Source organism: Petromyzon marinus, chromosome 10 (assembly GCF_048934315.1).
Source record: "Petromyzon marinus isolate PM22_M1 ecotype Great Lakes invasive population chromosome 10, UKy_Petmar_22M1.pri1.0, whole genome shotgun sequence".
Taxonomy (NCBI): Eukaryota; Metazoa; Chordata; class Hyperoartia; order Petromyzontiformes; family Petromyzontidae; genus Petromyzon; species Petromyzon marinus.
In genome coordinates this window covers 11683022-11704090 of record NC_133676.1, presented here as the reverse complement: position 1 = coordinate 11704090, position 21069 = coordinate 11683022, and the positions used below count along the sequence as shown (strand labels likewise).

The 21069-nt window shown below is 47.3% G+C and overlaps 1 protein-coding gene across 3 annotated transcripts in view; it reads left to right on the top strand.

Annotated features, from left to right (window-relative positions):
- LOC116940897 (dual specificity calcium/calmodulin-dependent 3',5'-cyclic nucleotide phosphodiesterase 1A-like) overlaps nt 1–21069 on the top strand; it is a 74521-nt gene that overhangs the window by 16892 nt on the left and 36560 nt on the right. For all 3 annotated transcript variants that reach the window (XM_032951239.2, XM_032951241.2, XM_032951240.2), the window contains exon 2: nt 18591–18644. In XM_032951239.2, the coding sequence (XP_032807130.2) occupies nt 18591–18644 (54 nt within the window). The remainder of the gene's footprint in view (nt 1–18590; nt 18645–21069) is intronic.

Genomic DNA, 21069 nt, shown 5'->3' with positions numbered 1-21069 from the left:
GGGGGTAAGGGATTAAGGGAGTGGCGTGTGGTGGGGTGGGTTATGTCGAGGCCGTGTGGATTTGGGGGAGGATGAAAGGTGACCAGCTGGCTTGGTGTCTTAATAAACCAGCCGTCACCTTAATTGTGCTCCCACTTCATCATCATCACCACTACCACCAACCACGAGCACCACAGCCGTGCTTTATCCATCAACTCCACCCCACCTCACGTATTCCCAAACGGGCCATGCCTTCTTCCTCCGAACACCCCACCTCCCAACCCCCCCCCCACTTTCCACACCCATCCCTGGACACTTACACCCACGCACATGCACACTCGCACGCACAGTTGTTGGGGTTGTTGCTATAGAGGTAAGCCGTGGGGATAGGAGGGCAGTAAGATACAGGGGAACGCAGTTGGACGGCGGAGTGTTTTGGTGGGGTAAGCAGTGCTTTAACAACTGCATCAAATGATGTGGAATTAATAGGTTCGTATCTTTTGAGACATCTTCACCCCCACACCACACACAATCTCTCGTAGATATGATAAGCTGGCACATGTAAGAGTGCTGTCGGGTTGGAAGGACCTAGTACTTCGATGGTGTACAAACAACAACAACAACAAAACACCTCAAAACCAAACCGTTGGTTCGAATAATGTGGGGGAGGGGATTTAATGAACATTGAACGCAGACGTTAAACGCAAAGGAGGCCTAACGCAGTGCGTCATAGCAGCACACGCCTCTCACGCTAATGCACAATTGGCCTCGTGTTCTTTCAACGAGGTTTGCATCAGTTTCAATACGCGTCTGAGAGTTGTTGCGAAAGCAGAGACGCCATTAAACATATACAACATGTCAGCTGCATTATGGTTTCAATACCCCCCTCCCCAACCCCCTTGAACGACGTTCATGAGCCACATATAAATGGATTCATTTAGATACCCAGCGTGTGTATATGTGGTCATGTGTGTGTCGGGGAGCGGTGGCGTAGTGATTAACGCAGTGCGCAACTAACCTGACCTGGGTTTGATTCCCAGGCGTGGCTAACACCAGTGGCAAGAAAAAAAAAAGCTTTATCTGGGCCTCCGCTGTTTCAACTCGGCCTTAAACTAGTACCTTGCACTGTGTGTAAACGTCAGCACTGGGCCTGGTCCTGGCCACACCCCTTTGTGCGGCCTAAATAGGTGCTCGCTAAAAGTCCTGGCCCCAACACTCTGGTCAAGGCTACAGCGAGAGCTTTTGTCTTTGTAATCCGTATGCAGAAGCGTCGTATGTAACCACGACATCGATTCTACTACAATTAGTGTACGAAATTTTGTGACATTTGGTGTCTGTAATCCTTATTCCTTATTCTTGAACGACTTGGCCCTAAACGAGTACTCATTAAGTCTCAAAAATTTTGAGAGAAAGGCGGTAACCAGTGCTGAGCGCATGTAAAGCGCTCAGCACTGGCAACCTTTACCCCTTAACAGGCGCTCACTAAAAGGACTTACGCAGAATGGGATTATTAATAAAAAAATACAATTGTATTGTGTGCCTAACTAATGCTGCACACGCATAGGCTAATATTAAGTGCAGCATATATATACTGGACTGTACTACGCCGTCGGTGGAGCGGTAGCGCAATGGTTTTAGAACCCGGCGACATGAGTTCGATTTCCGGCCAGGCCCAAACGTGAGTGCCGCGTGATATCCGAACCGATCCTGCACCCTTCCCGCCGAAGCAGGGCCGTTCTGCTGCATGGCTTTCAGCACCACGGCCAGCGCGGTTATGGAATGCACACGTTTTGCACACGCGCAGGCTAAGACACGCGTTGCAGACGTAATCCAACTAATCGCTTGAACAATTTGAATAATCAAAATTGATTAACAAATTGTAGAGTCCCGCCGGCTTTTAATTCGGTGTGTGACGAACGTTTTCGGCTGCATTTATCTGGAAATAATCGGCCTGAAAAGAATAAGAGGGGGGAGGGAGACACTTGGGTTTCTGAAAGAATGTGACTATGCAGCCGATTTTGAGCGGAGCGCCCACGCTGCGTGTGTTCTGAATGAACGAGTTCACGCGGACTCTAACCATGGTGGTAGCGATATGAGCGATACTGGGGCGACTGACCGCCGATGGGCGAGTGACTGGAGTGAATTAGTAAGTGCGGGATAATCAATCAACCGGACTGCTTTATGTTGAATGTTATCGAGTGCAGTGAGAACACTACTTCTGAATTACTTCATGAGGCCTCTCTAAGCCATATTATAGCCTCACGTATGTACAACTGCTCGACCTTACCTATCTAGGCCAAAACTCAGCAGACTTCAAAATAAAACAAACGTGAACTTTTATTTGGGGGGGGGGGGCAGTCATTGATGTGACCAGGTTGAGACAAATAATTCACTGCGCCTGAAAAATCAGTGAAATAACACGTGGCTATCGGCCTGATTCGAACGCAGGATCTCAGTGGTGCAGTCCCTTGAGCCACTCGGTCACTTTTGCATTCTCACGTTTATATGTGTGCTTATATATAAACATAAATTTGTATTCGTATCCATATCTCCTGTACAACCACAAACCGCAACACCAACCGTCTTGGTGTCAGAGCTACTCAAAGCATACCACATTTTGACCCATCAAATATGTCCACTTTTTTATTATCTAAATAATAATCCTCATTTAAAATATACAACAGCGTGGCGGCTATATACTGCTACATGTGGATGATTATTTAGATTATTTATTCGCTGATCGTGTAAACGAATGCGAGAGAATATTCGACACAAAATAGCAATCGCTTTGTGCACACCCTGTGGAGCCATTTTTTAAAAACAACTTTCTCGTCACCCACTGCTCGCACGATATGCACGTGGTAACGCTGTGTCACGTGCGCTTATTAGTAGTTGCTGAGGATGTGAAATACGAGTGCCTGTAGTAGTTGCTGAGAATGTGAAATACGAGTGCCCGGTAATGAATTGAGCATTAAATATTACGATGGCATGTTTACTTAACACGTATCATCCGCTGTCTAATTGAATAATTGCTTGTTATTGCTGAACGCTAACCCGTGCCCTGGCGACGGGTGTCTTTGTTGTTTCGCGCGGGCATTGTCCTGCAGCGACGTGGAAATGTCGAGATCTCGGCACACTGGCAGCAAAATCAGACGGGTCACATGCCTCTCTCCCACCTGTCCCCCCCACCGCCCCAGTCTCAGATCCGACCCCGCCACAGAAGCACTGCCAACAGCGTGAATACCGCCGCTATTCATTCCGCCAGTTCGTTTTCTAATTTGGCGGTCGCTTTGCCCTTATTCTACGTACAATTATTGCGTACAACAGTGCGGCTTAAAGTTGGGAGGTGGCGGTGGGGAGGCAAATCGAGTAACCCGCACACACAACGCATCCCGTTATTCACCGATTGGATTAATATCTTTCTCTGCCTGTTCCACGTGGGAGCGAGACGCAAGGCAGCAGGGAAAGAGCGCTGCACGTGGTTGTTTACTCGCTCCGTGGTAGCGACTCTTGTGGCGTGCGCATCCATCCCCGTGTGGACACGCGTGTGTGTGCTGTGCATGGGGATCGGTGGCACACAGTGGTTAGCGTACTGCGCTACGAACACACGGCCACCCGAGTTTGACTCCTGCTCAGCCTTAAGTGAGTACCTGGTGCAGTGTGTAAATATCAGCACTGGGGAAACGAAGTCGGCCAAGTGTGGTGCTGGCCACTCACTCCCTCGAGTGCCGTGTTGGCCTTCATAGGTGCTCGCTAACAACACTATTCAGGCTATACGCGGGGGATCTTTGTCCGTGCATGCAGGGTTTTATTTGGGGAGGGAGGGGGTGACAGCCCATGAACGTAGTGGGGGATGGAGGGTGGAACAGATGGTGGCTGCGGAAAGAAAAAAAATGAGGAGAGACGCAGAGCATAGTTGGCAGATGGGATTGAGGTCACCAGGCAAGAGGCTACTGCTAAGATGACATCACTCCCCACATCTGATCACCTTGAAGGGAACCGCTAACTGCACGTGGCCCTGTCTATTAAGTCGTACGCTAAGTCAACTATAATTATCAATTATTTAACCAGAAAAGGCTCGCTGGTCATCGAGACTCATTTTCTACATTCCATTGTAACAGATGACCACCTTACTCTGGCTTCCTCCTCGTTGAGCAAGCCAGAGTAACACGTGGACAACACGCACGCACATACACACGAGGGGATGTATGGATGCAAAAGTACGTACGGATAGGTTTATGAACCCGCTTGCTTTACTGCAATTTCCTGGCCAATTTGCAAATCCATGTATGCATCTACGTTAAACGTCTTTCGCACCATACGTAGCCATCCGCGATAATCGGTGGTGTGTGTGGGGGGGGGACAATATACTAAACACAAAAACGCAGTTCAAAAGAAATTCGTTTTTAACCTAGATTTAAAAGTGCAACGTTCCAGTGGCTACCTAATGACGAGCTCCAGTGACTTCCCAATCCAGCCGGTGCGGGAGCATCACCAAAATTGTCGTGACCGTCAACTCTTGCCTCCGTCGCGCCGGCTTTACAAGCGTGAGCCACGACCCGTGGAACACTGACCGGTGGCTACAGCTGCGCCGTGGCCCGCCAATTTTACACCGTGAAGCAACGATTTCTGGCGTTTGTTTTCCAGGATTGCGTGACCGAGGTGGGGGGGGTGGTGTTTGGGTGAAAACAAAAAAGGATGATTCCACCAGGTGACGTGAAATGATGGGTAGGGTCAGCGCGAGGGGTCCAATTGCTCTGTCAGTGCTATCACATTATTGTAGGAATGGCAGCAAGAGTTATTTTCATGTCAGTTGTGTATTCTGGAAGGAGAGGTGGTGGGTGGGTGGGTGGGTGGCTGGGTGGAAAACACAACGTATTCTAGTCGCTGCCAGGTGAAATGAATAGACGCATTGTTACGTGGTGAGAGCACCCTTTGTGGTAGTTTCACGCGAACCGGGGCAACGAGAGCAACTTTCCTCGGCATCATGTTACAGCAGTCGTAAGGGGTTGTTTGACCATACTTCACCATGCTGGTCAGTGTGATTTGGTGAAGGGGGGGGGGGGTGGAGTGTGGTGTCCGGTCGGAGTTCAGATATCACTTGCCTACTCAACTGAGTCGATGTATCTGGGCAAACGTTGCACGCTCTGAATTAACAGTGACAACGATTGTGCACTCAATATTCGCGGTGTGTGGGCAAGGCACCTCCCGTACGCCGAGTAGGGAGTGGCGGAGCAGTGGCTGGCGTGCGCCGCGTTATGAATCCTGAGTGAAACAATTGCAGCCACGGTGGTTAACATCAGTGGCGGAGTGATAATGATCTATTCCGCTACCTCCCTCTCGCTATCACCAGCCAGCAATCACAAGCGTGGTGAAATATGGTGAAACAATCCCCCCAAGGCTGACACATTGCATCAGGGCGTGGGGGTCTTTGATCCAGAAGTGAATTCATAATGGGCTGTACACGACGTTACATTTGCAGCAGATGTTCTTACCAGTGCACGAGTCTGGAAACGAGGATCGTTGCCCGCTCACCTTTTGCTCCAAGGCACCCCCAGCTGAGCCCCACACGAGCAGAGCCTTCAAATGTTTGCTTTGCTCGAGCTTGAAAAGAATGCACAGTCGTTACAAGTGTGTGCACTAAGACCCGGCTCTTCGGTGAGGTGAGACCCCCCCCCCCCCCCTGCGAGTGGGAACACACTTCGTGGTGTTATTTGATATTGGAACAAATGTAATTTGTATGCCCAACACATACATACAGAGGCTGATATCGGTCGTATAGCTCCATAGACTGGTGGAGGGAAACGAGGGCAGTTAGCGAGTGCCAGGTCAGGTGACACACAACGCAGTTCATATCATTGGCGAGTGACGTCTGAACCAATCCGGGCCCTACTACACCAACATCACCAGCATGGGTCAAATATCCCCAGTGATTGCCACAGTATGGGGAGGCTTTCATCCAGCAGTGGATTTACAAATGGCTGAATATTATATTCTACACACACACAGACACAATGCACCTGCGAACATTGAAGGCATGGTACTCATAGACCGTATTCCTAGTGTGTGTGTGTCAACCTCTGGACAAATATTCTGTATCCGTAACTTGTATTGGTTTTATGATTTGAGACGTTTTTAGAGCCTAAAATTATGTAAGAAGAAAAACAATCAATCTCCTTTCCAGGATGTCACTTTGGTACAATGCATATTACTATTTTTGCAGCCCCGTCTGTGGTCACCTCTGCATTTACATTCTAGTTTAGAGCCGCTAAGTAGAAAATAAGACATTTATTGTTTCCCTTCAACGTGACTTTACCGAAAGAGCTAAGAATATGAATAACACATTTGTCGTTAATGCGCTCAGAATCGACGGCAGATAATAGGGAATTTGCACTCTCCACTCTGATGCCAAACGCGTTAGACCTTTCCAATCAAGGTCGGCTGTGCTATAAAGCTTCAGCTTTATGAGCTTGACACATTTCATGAATGCGAGGAAGCCTCCTCCTTGCACGTTTAAATTTGTTCAGCCCGTCAACGATTTACAACGGCCGGGCCAAGCACTGATTTGATGCTTGTGCTGAGCTCGTTAAACGAGCGCCTTGTCGGGCTGCGGCCTGTTTTTGAGATTCGGTTGCCAACAGCAGGTGGCTTCAGGTGTGTGTGTGTGTGTGTTTTTTGTTGTTGTGGGGAGTGGTAGTGTAGCGGTTAGCGCGCAGCGCTAAGAACCTGGCGAGCCGAGTTCGATTCCTGCTCACAGTTAACACCATAGACGTTTATCTGAACCGGTCCTGGGCCTCCCCTAGGTCGACTCAGCCTCAAATTAGTACATGTGCGGTGTGTAAACATCGACACTGGAGAGACAAAGGCGGTCGGGCGTGATGCTGGCTACCCACTCGTTAGTGCGCCGTGTCAGCCTTCATAGTTGCTGCTCGCTAACAACACTTGCCCCAATAATCCATTAAAGGCGATACCGGGGATCTTTGCCTTTGTGTTTTCTGCTCAAAGTAGTCTCGTTCAATCCCCCACTGTTTCCACCTGGAATCAGGTTAAAAAGACCGTTGCGACCTTATTCGGGCTATAATTCACACCAACAAAGCTTGTCGTAAATTGTTTTGCTTTTGGGTTGTATCAATATGAGCAGGTCATCGACCTTCAAACTGTAGGGGGGGGGGGTGAAAAAAACATTCTTTAAGCAGTCGGGCGTCCAGATCAAAGTAAAATACCAACTTTAAGGTTTCTGGCCAATGCAGCGGTTTGTCAAATTTCAACAAATAAAACCTTTAACCTTTATGTCGATGTAAGTCACATGCAAAGCAGGATAGGCAGCAATGGTAAGGATTGGAGCTGCAGTGTGGTTGTTCAGGCCAAAGTAACCATAAACACGGAAGGCTCCTGGTAAATACAGCGGTGTAAGCAATGCATGGCGGTGAGCCGAGAGTGAATACCACAGAAAGACCCGATCCAAGTAATAAACCACTTACCTTTGCACATGCAACGTAAACCTAGGGCAGCGCGATCTCCGCTGTCAGAGTTTCAACATTCCTATAGAACGAGATCACTCCCATGCATCTTTCCAATACTACGTCAGTCTGTACAGTGGCACCGCTCTAACGGGACGTCACACGGTAATAATAAAGTATGTTCGGCAATTTAAATGACGCTTAAGGCACTTGACGGACAGGCTCGGGACACGCAGCCGCGAGATAGAAGCTTTTTGTGTCTTCTCATTTTGGTTGCATCATCAGCTTTTGCAACGAAAGGAACAGCTTCTGTTCGTCAATGGGTGACGGCGACGTCACCGCAGTGTTTGTGCCAGGCTCGGTGCACTTTGAGGCCCACGCGAAGTTGTCGAAGTCTCGCGCTGGCAAGAAGTCACCGGCCCCGGTTGTCATGGGTGAACTGACCGAGATGACTGACAAGTTCGAGTGCCTTTTAAAACAACGAGCCCAATCGCACACACTCGCACGGCAGTGGACAGAGGTCCTCCGAGAAAACGTGTTGAATAAACTCTGCTTCCTTCCTGCCAGGATGAGTCAAGAGGATGTCTGTACGAGAGGAACAGCACTTGAATACAACCCAGTGACACAATTGAATTACACAATAAAAGTTGTTTTCTTTCTCACCGTTTCGTCTGTTTCCCCATTTACAATTTGAGCTGTCGGTGCCGTGGTCATTGTACAAAGGTGTCCATTTGGAACTCCTGCAGAGTAATCTTAGCTCTTTCGGTAAAGTCACGTTGAAGGGAAACAATAAAATAATGAAATATAAAACAATAAAAATTCTCACGACGTTTCGACCATAACACAAACGGCCATCATCAGGTGTAAACGGTCATCATCAGGTTTACACCTGATGATGACCGTTTGTGTTATGGTCGAAACGTCGTGAGAATTTTTGTTGTTTTATATTTATTTTATTGTTTCCCTTCAACGTGACTTTACCGAAAGAGCTAAGAATATGAATTACTGCAGTCACGAAAGCTTTAAATCAAAATTTTCTTGCAGAGTAGTGAGTGCATCGCTTAATCCTAGACGATGCGTACGTAACTACTTTTGAGGTGCCTTCACGTGACCTTGTTCATGCCAATAGATAGGTTCTATTATATGGCAATGGAACCTACATAATTTTTTTGTTAATGTACTTGTGATTTAAAAAAATATATATAATATGAAAAACCATGATGGGTTGTATTTTTGTGTGTGGTGGTCATTCCAGGTCAGGTTTTTTTGTTGTAAACCATCGCTCTGAGAATGTAATTTCATCACGGGTGGCTCAATTCCAGATCCATACCCCACAAGTCTCTCGGCAGTGCTACTTCAGCGCTGCTGCGATCCGTGAATGTTTAAAAACTAAACGATGACACGGCGTGCCTATCCTAACTTCGGCGACACCAACGCGCGTGCAAGGAGGCCGGAAACCCCTACGTGAGGTTTGTGGCGGCAGGGCCATTCAGCTCCTGCGCGCGCCGCTCGCGGTGAAATCCGATCGCTCGTTTTAAAGAGCGCAGCAGCAGCTGCCTGCGTGGGTCCCCACGCTCTCTGTAAACAGCGACGCACCCGGCGGCGTCCGCGGAAAGAAAAAAAACATTCCGCGCGGCGCGTGGCTCTTAAAACAGCACGCCGCATTTGTTTTTGTGCTGCTGCTGCTGTTATTATTGTTTAGGACAAAGACGACCCGGCGTGGTGTTGGCCAACCCTCCTCCCCACCCCGCGTGTGCCATTCCGGCCTTCATAGGTGCTCGATCAACAGCATTTTGCTTTGATAGTCTGTTAAGGCGACACGGGAGATGTGTGTTATTGTTTAGGCTTAACGTGACATTTCGCAGCGTTCGCTGTTTGTCGGGTTGTTGATTTCCGCAGCGAGTCTTTTTTTTATTCCATGCTGCGGGGATGTTCGCCATCTCGTGAGAACCGTGGACCTCCTAGACAAGTCTACGGATGCTGTGCTCCTGCCATTAGAATGTGGAATTGTGATGACGCGCTTAAGACTACGGGCTTAGAAGTGCGCTGGTTGTTGTAAGGAAAGGGGGAACTGATGTCTTGACTGGACGAGCCCTCGCGAGTTTGCGTGTCGGTGACGGTTCGCAGTTTGCGGTTAAAACAAAACTTCTTGAATGCGTCAGCAGCTGCGAGGTGTTTTTTTTTTAGGTCAGCTCATGTGTAGCGGCTGAGATGGACTGTGGCGTCGCAGGATCGTGAGGGATTGCAACGACAGCATGCGGAGGGACACCTCATCCACCACGGAATATACTGGCTAGAAATAATAATGATTTGTGTATTTGTGCCCATATTAAAATGTAGAATTGCACATGGGCACAGCACAAATTTACGTATGCATGTACTAGCCTTGTAACCAAATTACCTGGGATGTGCCCAAACTAATCAGATTTGAGAAGCTATACAGAGTCGAGGTTGGATAGATGGGCAACTACGTGCATAACAGCTGTTGTAGGCTGCAGGGATGCGTGATGTCCAGAGTGCAGTGCATCAAATTAATGATTTCCTTGTACAGTGCTTCGATGCCCCCCATGTATATGTTCCCTGCCTTCAAAGCATACAGAGCAGCGTGGTGAAGTTTGGTCAAAACACCCCACATGGTCGACACGTCGTGGGGAGGCTCTCATCCAACAGTGAAATGACGAAAGCCCGTACATCTATCGATACTCTGCGGCATAGGGGTCGGAGGGAGCCGTGCATGCGTGAATCGCATTGAGACGGCATCGAGCGATGATGCAGCAAGAGAGAGTGCGTGCGGTCACCGTCGCTCGATGGAATTGAAGGCGGCACCGCACCGTTCCGAGGCAAATGAATGGCAGTCCTCTTATCGGACTCGCCGGGCTCCAATCCACATCGACTTTTCCACCTCCTCGGGACACCCGGGAAGCCGATCGGCACCGCGCCCCGCGTGATTAGGACGTCAAGCCGCTCGCGATCGCCCAATTAGACACCTTAATCCAGAGGCGCGGGCCGCTAAGCGACGCGGCGCTTGCGGGGAAGCGCGCGAGCCCCAGGCGTGGAGCGCTCGGCGAATTGGTTAAACCGCCAGTCGTGCGCAGAGGATGTCCCTTGCACTCCGGGGCGGGGGGGGTGGGGAGGGGATCGATACCCACGTGGACGGTGTCCTCGCGTCCTGATTCTGTGTGTGCGCGCGCGCGTTTGAGGTGGGGAGCGGTGGGTGTAGTGGTTGGCGCGCGCTGCGCTACGAACCCGGTGACCCGAGTTCGATTCCCGCTCACGGCCAACACCGGTGACGATAATTTTAACCGTCCCTGGGTCTCCCCGCGGTCGACTCGGCCTCGCATGAGTACCTGGTGCAATGTGTAAATATGATCCCTGGGGAAGTGGTGCTGGCCACCCACCCCTTTGTGTGCTGTGCCGGCCTTCATAGGTTACTGCGAGCTAACAGCACTTGCCCCAACAGTCTGTTCAAGCTATACGGGGGATCTTTGTATTGGCATTTGATGAGCGTGCTCGAGAAGTGCAAGCGATGAAAACTCCCGCAAACATGCGTGCTAATAACTGGATTCTTTCGGGCATTATGTAAAATGGTAACAGATAAAGGTAGTAATAATCATTACAGCCGATTGTCAATCCACCGCTGGATGAAGGCCTCCCCATGAATTTTGGTCATGGAGGATGTTTGGCCATATTTCACCGTGCTGGTCAGTCCACGTTGGTGAAGGTTTGGTGGCCCAGGATAAGTTCAGATCTCAATTCGCCACTGACGTTAACCAAACGTCGGGAACCTAACTCAGGTCACTGGGTTCGTAGCACAGTGTGCTCACAACTGCGCTACTCATCCGCCACGTCTAAAACGGGCTGTGGTATAGCTGATGCACAAAGACGATTGTGCATGGGTGATTGATGGACATTCTAATTATGTTCTGTAAAGACTACGTAGCTTCAATTGTGGGAACAAATATATTGCTAGGTGTCTGCTTTTAACTAGGAAAATCAGACAACCTAAATGGTTGAATTTGCACCGCCATGAATGTGAGCAGGAGCTATTACTTTCACTCATAAGGCAGAGTCAGCCCAAAGATCTAATTTACTTAAGTATTGTCATACACACTTACAATGTACGGTCTCCATTACCAGTGAACCAAATTCATTCATACTCCGTTCAATGTGTTTTTTTTTCACCAGGTGAAGACCTAGAGAGATTCATTGTGTAATGGGTTTGTAGAATGTAAAACCATGCACTCAGAGCTACAGTGAGGGAAAAAGTATTTGGTTCCCTGCTGATTTTGTACGTTTGCCCACTGACAAAGAAATGATCAGTCTATAATTTTAATGGTAGGTTAATATGAACAGTGAGAGATAGAATAACAGCAACAAAAATCCAGAAAAACGCATGTCAAAAATGTTATAAATTGATTTGCATTTTAATGAGGGAAATAAGTATTTGACCCCCTCTCAATTAGAAAGATTTCTGGTTCCCAGGTGTCTTTTATATAGGTAACGAGCTGAGATTAGGAGCACACTCTTAAAGGGAGTGCTCCTAATCTCAGCTTGTTACCTGTATAAAAGACACCTGTCCACAGAAGCAATCAATCAATCAGATTCCAAACTCTCCACCATGGCCAAGACCAAAGAGCTCTCCAAGGATGTCAGGGACAAGATTGTAGACCTACACAAGGCTGGAATGGGCTACAAGACCATTGCCAAGCAGCTTGGTGAGAAGGTGACAACAGTTGGTGCGATTATTCGCAAATGGAAGAAACACAAAAGAACTGTCAATCTCCCTCAGCCTGGGGTTCCATGCAAGATCTCACCTCGTGGAGTTGCAATGATCATGAGAACGGTGAGGAATCAGCCCAGAACTACACGGGAGGATCTTGGCAATGATCTCAAGGTAGCTGGGACCATAGTCACCAAGAAAACAATTTGTAACACACTACGCCGTGAAGGACTGAAATCCTGCAGTGCCCGCAAGGTCCCCCTGCTCAAGAAAGCACATATACATGCCCGTCTGAAATTTGCCATTGAACATCTGAATAATTCAGAGGACAACTGGGTGAAAGTGTTGTGGTCAGATGAGACCAAAAAGGAGCTCTTTGGCATCAACTCAACTCGCCGTGTTTGGAGGAAGAGGAATGCTGCCTATGACCCCAAGAACACCATCCCCACCGTCAAACATGGAGGTGGAAACATTATGCTTTGGGGGTGTTTTTCTGCTAAGGGAACAGGACAACTTCACCGCATCAAAGGGACGATGGACGGGGCCATGCACCGTCAAATCTTGGGTGAGAACCTCCTTCCCTCAGCCAGGGCATTGAAAATGGGTCGTGGATGGGTATTCCAGCATGACAATGACCCAAAACACACGGCCAAGGCAACAAAGGAGTGGCTCAAGAAGAAGCACATTAAGGTCCTGGAGTGGCCTAGCCAATCTCCAGACCTTAATCCCATAGATAATCTGTGGAGGAAGCTGAAGGTTCGAATTGCCAAACGTCAGCCTCGAAACCTTAATGACTTGGAGAAGATCTGCAAAGATGAGTGGGACAAAATCCCTCCTGAGATGTGTGCAAACCTGGTGGCCAACTACAAGAAACGTCTGACCTCTGTGATTGCCAACGAGGGTTTTGCCGCCAAGTACTAAGTCATGTTTTCCAGAGGGGTCAAATACTTATTTCCCTCATTAAAATGCAAATCAATTTATAAAAATTTTGACATGGGGTTTTCTGGATTTTGTTCTAGTTATTCTGTCTCTCACTGTTCAAATAAACCTACCATTAAAATTATAGACTGATCATTTATTTGTCAGTGGGCAAACGTACAAAATCAGCAGGGGGTCAAATACTTTTTTCCCTCACTGTATGTGATGGATAGATTTGTGCCTGCGATAAAAATGTGGAAATTCCGCAACTGGTATATGATCACGAATGGAAATGAGTGGCGGACAATGCTCCTTTAAAGCACGGGGACGCATTGACATTTCGAAAGCTAAAAAATAAAATGCATTTAATTTAAAATATGAGCATCAGGCAGCACTTCTCATAATGTGTCGAAAGAAAATTGTACCATGAAGTCGTTAAAACCTTTTTCGATGACCCAGACACGTAACTACGAGTGCGATTTGATGGGTGGAAAAAAAAACCATGAGCTTTAAATGGGAAATGGAAATAGGGTTGACCTGGCTGTGGGTAGGAGGCGGCAGCGAGCACGGCATCCGAAACGCTGAGCGCGCGAGGTCATGGCGGCACCGTTTTCAGTGACATCGCCACATTACATTCAAACTAAACTTTTTATTTCACCACTGAGCTACAGGCTTTTTTTCAGAAGCTACCTGGCCACAGATGATCGCTCAACCAAGTGGCTTATGTGGGCATTTATAGCAGTCAAATACTCTGAACGCGTGTTTCTAAATGTGGAGGGACAAACCGGAGAACCCGGAGAAAAATCCACGTGACCGCACGGGGAGAAAGACACGCAAACTCCAAATATAGAACAGGCATTAGGGTCGGGATCGAACTTACGAACTCCTGTACAGTGAGGGAAAAAGTATTTGATCCCCTGCTGATTTTGTACGTTTGCCCACTGACAAAGAAATGATCAGTCTATAATTTTAATGGTAGGTTTATTTGAACAGTAAGAGACAGAATAACAACAACAAAATCCTGAAATACGCATGTCAAAATGTTATAAATTGATTTGCATTTTAATGAGGGAAATAAGTATTTGACCCCTCTGCAAAACATGACTTAGTACTTGGTGGCAAAACCCTTGTTGGCAATCACAGAGGTCAGATGTTTCTTGTAGTTGGCCACCAGGTTTGCACCCATCTCGGGAGGGATTTTGTCCCACTCCTCTTTGCAGATCTTCTCCAAGTCATTAAGGTTTCGAGGCTGACGTTTGGCAACTCAAACCTTCAGCTTTCTCCACAGATTGTCTATGGGATTAAGGTCTGGAGACTGGCTAGGCCACTCCAGGACCTTAATGTGCTTCTTCTTGAGCCACTCCTTTGTTGCCTTGGCCGTGTGTTTTGGGTCATTGTCATGCTGGAATACCCATTCACGACCCATTTTCAATGCCCTGGCTGAGGGAAGGAGGTTCTCACCCAAGATTTGACGGTACATGGCCCCGTCCATCGTCCCTTTGATGCAGTGAAGTTGTCCTGTCCCCTTAGCAGAAAAACACCCCCAAATCAAAATGTTTCCACCTCCATGTTTGACGGTGGGGATGGTGTTCTTGGGGTCATAGTCAGCATTCCTCCTCCTCCAAACACGGCGAGTTGAGTTGATGCCAAAGAGCTCCATTTTGGTCTCATCTGACCACAACACTTTCACCCAGTTGTCCGCTGAATCATTTAGATGTTCATTGGCAAACTTCAGACGGGCATGTATATGTGCTTTCTTGAGCAGGGGGACCTTGCGGGCACTGCAGGATTTCAGTCCTTCACGGCGTAGTGTGTTACCAATTGTTTTGTTGGTGACTATGGTCCCAGCTGCCTTGAGATAATTGACAAGATCCTCCCGTGTAGTTCTGGGCTGAATCCTCACCGTTCTCATGATCATTGCAACTCCACGAGGTGAGATCTTGCATGGAGCCCCAGGCCGAGGGAGATTGACAGTTATTTTGTGTTTCTCCCATTTGCGAATAATCGCACCAACTGTTGTCACCTTCTCACCAAGCTGCTGGCAATGGTCTTGTAGCTCATTCTAGCCTTGTGTAGGTCCACAATCTTGTCCCTGACATCCTTGGAGAGCTCTTTGGTCTTGGCCATGGTGGAGAGTTTGGAATCTGATTGATTGATTGCTTCTGTAGACAGATGTCTTTTATACAGGTATCAAGCTGAGATTAGGAGCACTCCCTTTAAGAGTGTGCTCCTAATCTCACCTCGTTACCTGTATAAAAGACACCTGGGAGCCAGAAATCTTTCTGATTGAGAGGGGGTCAAATACTTATTTCCCTCATTAAAATGCAAATCAATTTATTACATTTTTGACAAGCGTTTTTCCGGATTTTTGTTAGTGTTATTCTGTCTCTCACTGTTCAAATAAACCTATTGTTAAAGTTATAGACTGATCATTTCTTTGTAAGTGGACAAACGTACAAAATCAGCAGGGGATCAAATACTTTTTTCCCCTCACTGTATACCAGGCGAGGTAGTTAACATCTCGCCACCGAGGCGCCCTGCTGAGAGCATTTTTAGGAGCAGCACTCCACTTGACACGTGGCAGCGGATATTCCCTCAATGCTCAAGTGCGACACCTTAGCAGGCGTATCCAGTGTGAAGACGTCAGACAGCGACCCTGAGTGCAGAGCTGGGCTATAATATATATGATTATTTTAATAATCGATTCCTCTACTGGTCAACGTCGGTTCCATTCCTCTGCTAATCTGATAACAAACACAAATGTATTTGGAACAAAATTGATCATATCTGTTCACATGCTTTCCACTGGAATGGGAGGTGATGGGCAGGGCTTGGTGACGTCGTTGGCATCGCCAGCCACACAATGTTGGACATCACTTGTGGGGGGCTTTCCGGCTTTCGGGAGGCAGGATTTATTGGTGGCTGCCAATTTTCCAGCGCCCCAAATAATCGACCACAAACTTGTCGTTTGCAATTTTTGGTCGATTTGATTGATTGAATTGACGAATCGTCTAAAACGTGCGGTCGTCCGCGAAGAGTAACCCGACATTGCCGTGACAGCATGTTGTAAACTTGAGTCTCCCAGGTGACGGGGCTTCATTCCAGCCGGGTCTGTGCAGGTGGGTGACCCAGCAAATGTATTCACACCTGGCACACAACAGCCGCCTATACCTGTCACACTAGTCACGTGCCTTACTCCTGACCTGGGAAACCTATTCGGCGAGAAGTGGAGCCCTCTCGGTGAGCTCGGTCACTGCGACCACGGGGAGCTCCACGAGGCAGTACGTGACTTGCTCCTGACGATCACGTGGTTGATAATGTGGTGTCGACCTGTGCTCACAAACGCAAGAGGAGAGGAACAACTCCACATTATGTTGGGCAGAGGCCACAACTGGGCGGGCCCAGTGGGCGCAGGGTGGGTAGGGGGGGCGAATGTGACTCTCGCTCCTGGCGTTATTTTCTGACAATCCAAGCAGCCGTAGCCTCAACGCTCTCAGAGTGATAGTTCGAGTCACGGTCCCCCTCCTCCTCCACCCCCTCCCGTGTCGGCCCACCCTCTAGCAGTGGAGCGTGGTCGCACCCGGCGCTCCTCGTGCGAGATTGAGCCACCTGGAACTGGCTAACGAGCCGGTGCGCTTCCGCTACTCGGAACTCCGGTGGCACGCGAATGTCACGGCTCCTGCCCAAGAGGGATGGAATGTCGCGCTTTGCTGCGAGGTCCATCTGGCTGCCTGTCATGATGCACGAGCTGCTGAACACGAGAGAATGGGCCGCCTACAAGAGGCGTATTGTCATGGAATGAGTTCCAAGTAATTTAGCGAGGAAATAAAACTGGGGAACATCGCTTGCCAAATAAGCACTGTTGGTAACGTGCAAATAAACATATACAAGTCTATATCTGTTTATTAAAAACAATTCCAGTCTATACATCAATGGGCATAATTTGCTTTATATGTACATTTGGCTTGCGATCTCCTCATATTCCTCTACTGATTTTGATTTTCATGATATATAAATAATTTGAAAGTTTACATTTCCATTTAAAGCTTTCGTGACTGCAAGGATTCATCTTCTTTGGTTCTTTCGGTAAAGTCACATAGAATGAGAATAAAATAATAAAATTAGACAATTAAATTCTCATTCTACGTGACTTTACCGAAAGAACCAAATAAGATGAATTTGAAAGTTTTTCAAGTGCGTTTATTGTGAACAATTTTAATTACGAATGGATTTCCCTTAGACCCAATCATTTCCCTAATTTGGCTGATTAGCTCTGAAACTTCTTATTCATTCTACCATTTATTAAAGCCTGGAATATTCAACAAGATATATTTCAAAACCATACAACCAATAGGCATAACCCCCACCACTGAATCTCAACGAGCTTACCACTACTGTAGTTGTTTTATAATGAGTCATTATAATGGGTATCTATGCAGTGTTATTTTTGGCATTGACGAGTCCCATCACGGAAATGCATGGCTTGTGCCTTTAACATCCAACAGCATTACAGTGTTGGTTTAACAAGCCTGACTACTGATGAGACCTAAAGGTCAAAACCAGTCCACGGAGTGTTTTCCTAAACAAATGCTGTTAGAAAACATACGTCCAAAAGGTCCAATGGATGTTGAATATAAAAATGTCTTTATAATGAAGGAACAAAGATTTTTGATGTTTATTTCTTAGCCACAACATTTGGTATAGTTTGCTCGAGGCAAGATACATTCATCAATTCCCTGAACCATTAAATTGTCACAGTTACAGTGTCGATATTTAGAAAAAAATAAAAACATGTTTTTGTATAACATCTATTGTCTTGCTCATCATTATTTCCCCCAACCTTGTAATAAGTTACGTTCACTTCACGAGCATAAACATCGACCTTAGCATTCGACTATAAAAGTATAAGCATGATTCTTACGCGCACGGCATTACGCAAGTATCATGAGCGTAGGGATATTAATTTGTCGTCAATGAATCTATGCGTCATCACGTGCCTCGTCTTCTCTATCTGCAACGATCAAAATTAAATATGTAAGTGCTGCTATGGAACCCATTCGCCCGAGAGCGGCCCACGTCAACTGCCGTTTCCACCCCTGCAGAAGCATCAGAGGAACCGAGCTGACAAGTGCCTGGATATCCGTGTGTGGTGTTCTGAAGAGTGGCGGCACGGCAATGGCATCGTGTATACCGGGCACGTTTCGACCACCGTGTGTGTGCGTGTGTTTTATCGTCTGTATCCTACGTATGAATGCGTATGTAAACACTAAATATTGCACGTGTAAAGTGAGAGTGGGGGAAAAGTATGAAACTGTTGCAAGCATGTTCAGTGTAGAATCAGCTTTTTTCAGCGGCGAACGTTTGGTTACTCTGCAGTTTCACCAAGTTTATTTGTTCTTGTTGATGTTGAATCGTCTAATTGTCTTCCCATCTCCCGCTCTGCCTCTCTCTCCCCACCAATGCGACACCTCTCTTTCTACCCCCCCCCCCCCCACACCGCCCTCATCCCACAGTCGCTAAGGAACACTACGATGCTGAAGGAAGGAGGCCTCTGGAACGATTTCGACGTAAGTACTTTCCCATTCATTCATCATTAACACTTTTAAATCAGCAGCAGCAGCAGCCATCCACTGCTCGATGAAGGCTTCCTGCAAGCGGTCAACCTATCTCTTGGTCGTGCCGATCGTGACAATAATCCGCCGAGCTCTCGCGCACGATCCGATTTCATAGCGATTATATATTTAAAATAAATACAGTAGTGATCATGTATTCGTTCACCCCAGGAATGCCCTAACGGAGTCTAAACCTAAATTGGCAGCAATAGCTTGCTGTTTTTTTTTACGTTATCCTTACGTATATATATTGAGCATCTTTGCTTCAGCTTGGCAGTGCCTGAAGAACATCCACACAAAGAAGGCATGCCAAATGCTGCAGAGATCGCTCGCAGCGAAACCTACTTGCTGTACTGTGTCGTAGAGGCATATATATATTGCTCTGCAAAACAGCTTTTAAGACATTTGTGTTTTAGTTGTACGATATGTATATACCGCACATGTAATGTGAGCATAAATAAACGTTTGTGTGCGTATGCGATGCTAACAAATGAAATTGGCTGTGGAAATGAAATTCGGGTGGGAAAGAACCATGCCATTAATTATTGACCACGTTTGACCATTGCGTGACATGTCAGGCTTAATCTCAAGTTTGAAAATATTTCACAAATGGGTTTGTTAAAAATTAATTACTTTTCCCCTTACACTATACTCTACATCTGTGATTCCATGGATTTCCATACCTGAGAAATAATGAATCTTGCTGGGCCCTCGCCTGGTTAAATAAACATATTGAACTGAATATAAAAGACTTCTATGCAAAGCAAAAAATAAAGACCCCCCCCCTCAACATTCCCATACATTCGTACATAATGTGTTCATTATGAATGTTGCTAACGGCAAATTTAATTTGTATATTTAATGCCATTACCTTATAATGAATGCAATTTTATCATCATTATTCTTTTTTATTTAATCCTGCAAAATCGTAGCTGATAAATGTGGCACAAGCGAGGAGGTCGTGCGATTTCCTAAACGTGCTTTGGCAAATCATTCAAGAGCCAACAACGTAGCATTATTAGCAGGGATCATTTTATAATCACTGTCCTTAAACGGAGCCTATCGATTTGCTGGTGAGAGGGGGGGGGGGGAAAAAGAAAAAGGGAGACATTTTGAAAGGGGACTGACAACGGAGCATAAATAAATAAACAAATAACTGAATTTGAACGCTCGTACGCACGCTTTAATCAGCGGCTCTCCGATGATCAAACCTCAACCGCTCGTAAACACATTCGCCTCGTCCAAGTCAGCGGGTAAGGCATCTGCCCCAAGAATGCACGGCCACGTGGCGCCGAATGAAAATGAACATTCTCATGAATGAATACAAAACGCGGGCAACATGTTTTTTTTTTGTAAATGAAATCTGTTGTTTTAACGCAACGGGACCAACTCCCTCGGAACCCCTCTCCACGCCTCTTCTTCACCAGCCGTCCTCCTCCTTCCTCGTTACACCTCCACCCTCTCCCAAGAGGCGCTGTCGCTAAGCGCTGTGTGGATGGATAATTGGGCGCTGCATTATATATTTATTTAGGTGCATGTCGGGGGAGGGGGTGGGGGGGTGGAAGTGAAGCGGGATGAGAGCTTAGGGAGGATGGCTGGGAGGTTTTGCTTGGGAGGGGGGGGGGGGCGCTGAGCCGAGCGTGTGCGCTGCAGGGGAGGGGTGGAAGGGATAGCAACAGATGCGTGGGGACGTTGTGCCGCTCTCAAAAGGTCGGCAGGGAGGAGGACTTGAGAGGAGTCGATGAGGCAGTCAATACGCATTGGGCGGAGGCGGGGGCTTCGCCAGCCCTAATTGCGCCCACGGCATCGCAGGGCGAGTCCGGCCGACTTCTCGCAGCTGTTTGCGCAATTGGGCGAGAGTACGCCGGTGTATCTGAATATATAATAGTGCATATATATTTGTATATATCTGTGCTTTTTGCATATATATAATTACAACATATTTGATATATTTTAAATATAGATTATATATTTATGTTGTGTGTGTGTATATTGTGTATATATGGATCTTTGGCGTTTCATATATAATGTGTGTGTATATATATACTGCATATTTATAAAGCGCCACTGATTAATTCCAGCCAGGTGTATCAGGGTCGGTGGCACAGAAAATTGCCCGGCGATCGGCACACCACATCCAGTATTTTGCTCGCCATGGCTGCCGCGACGAGCTTAACATGCCTCCCGCTCCACTCTTACTGCCAGCGAACCAGACAATGTTTCGATGAGAAGTAAAATCCTCTCGCGTCGTGGTCGCGTTTTCGACCTCGTGGCCAAAATTTCCAAACGCTGAGCAGACCCCTGAAGGACTGGGACACGTGCTCTTGATGGGTGATCACCAAGCGCGCCACACAGGTTGCTGCAGGCTGCTTGCGGGCAA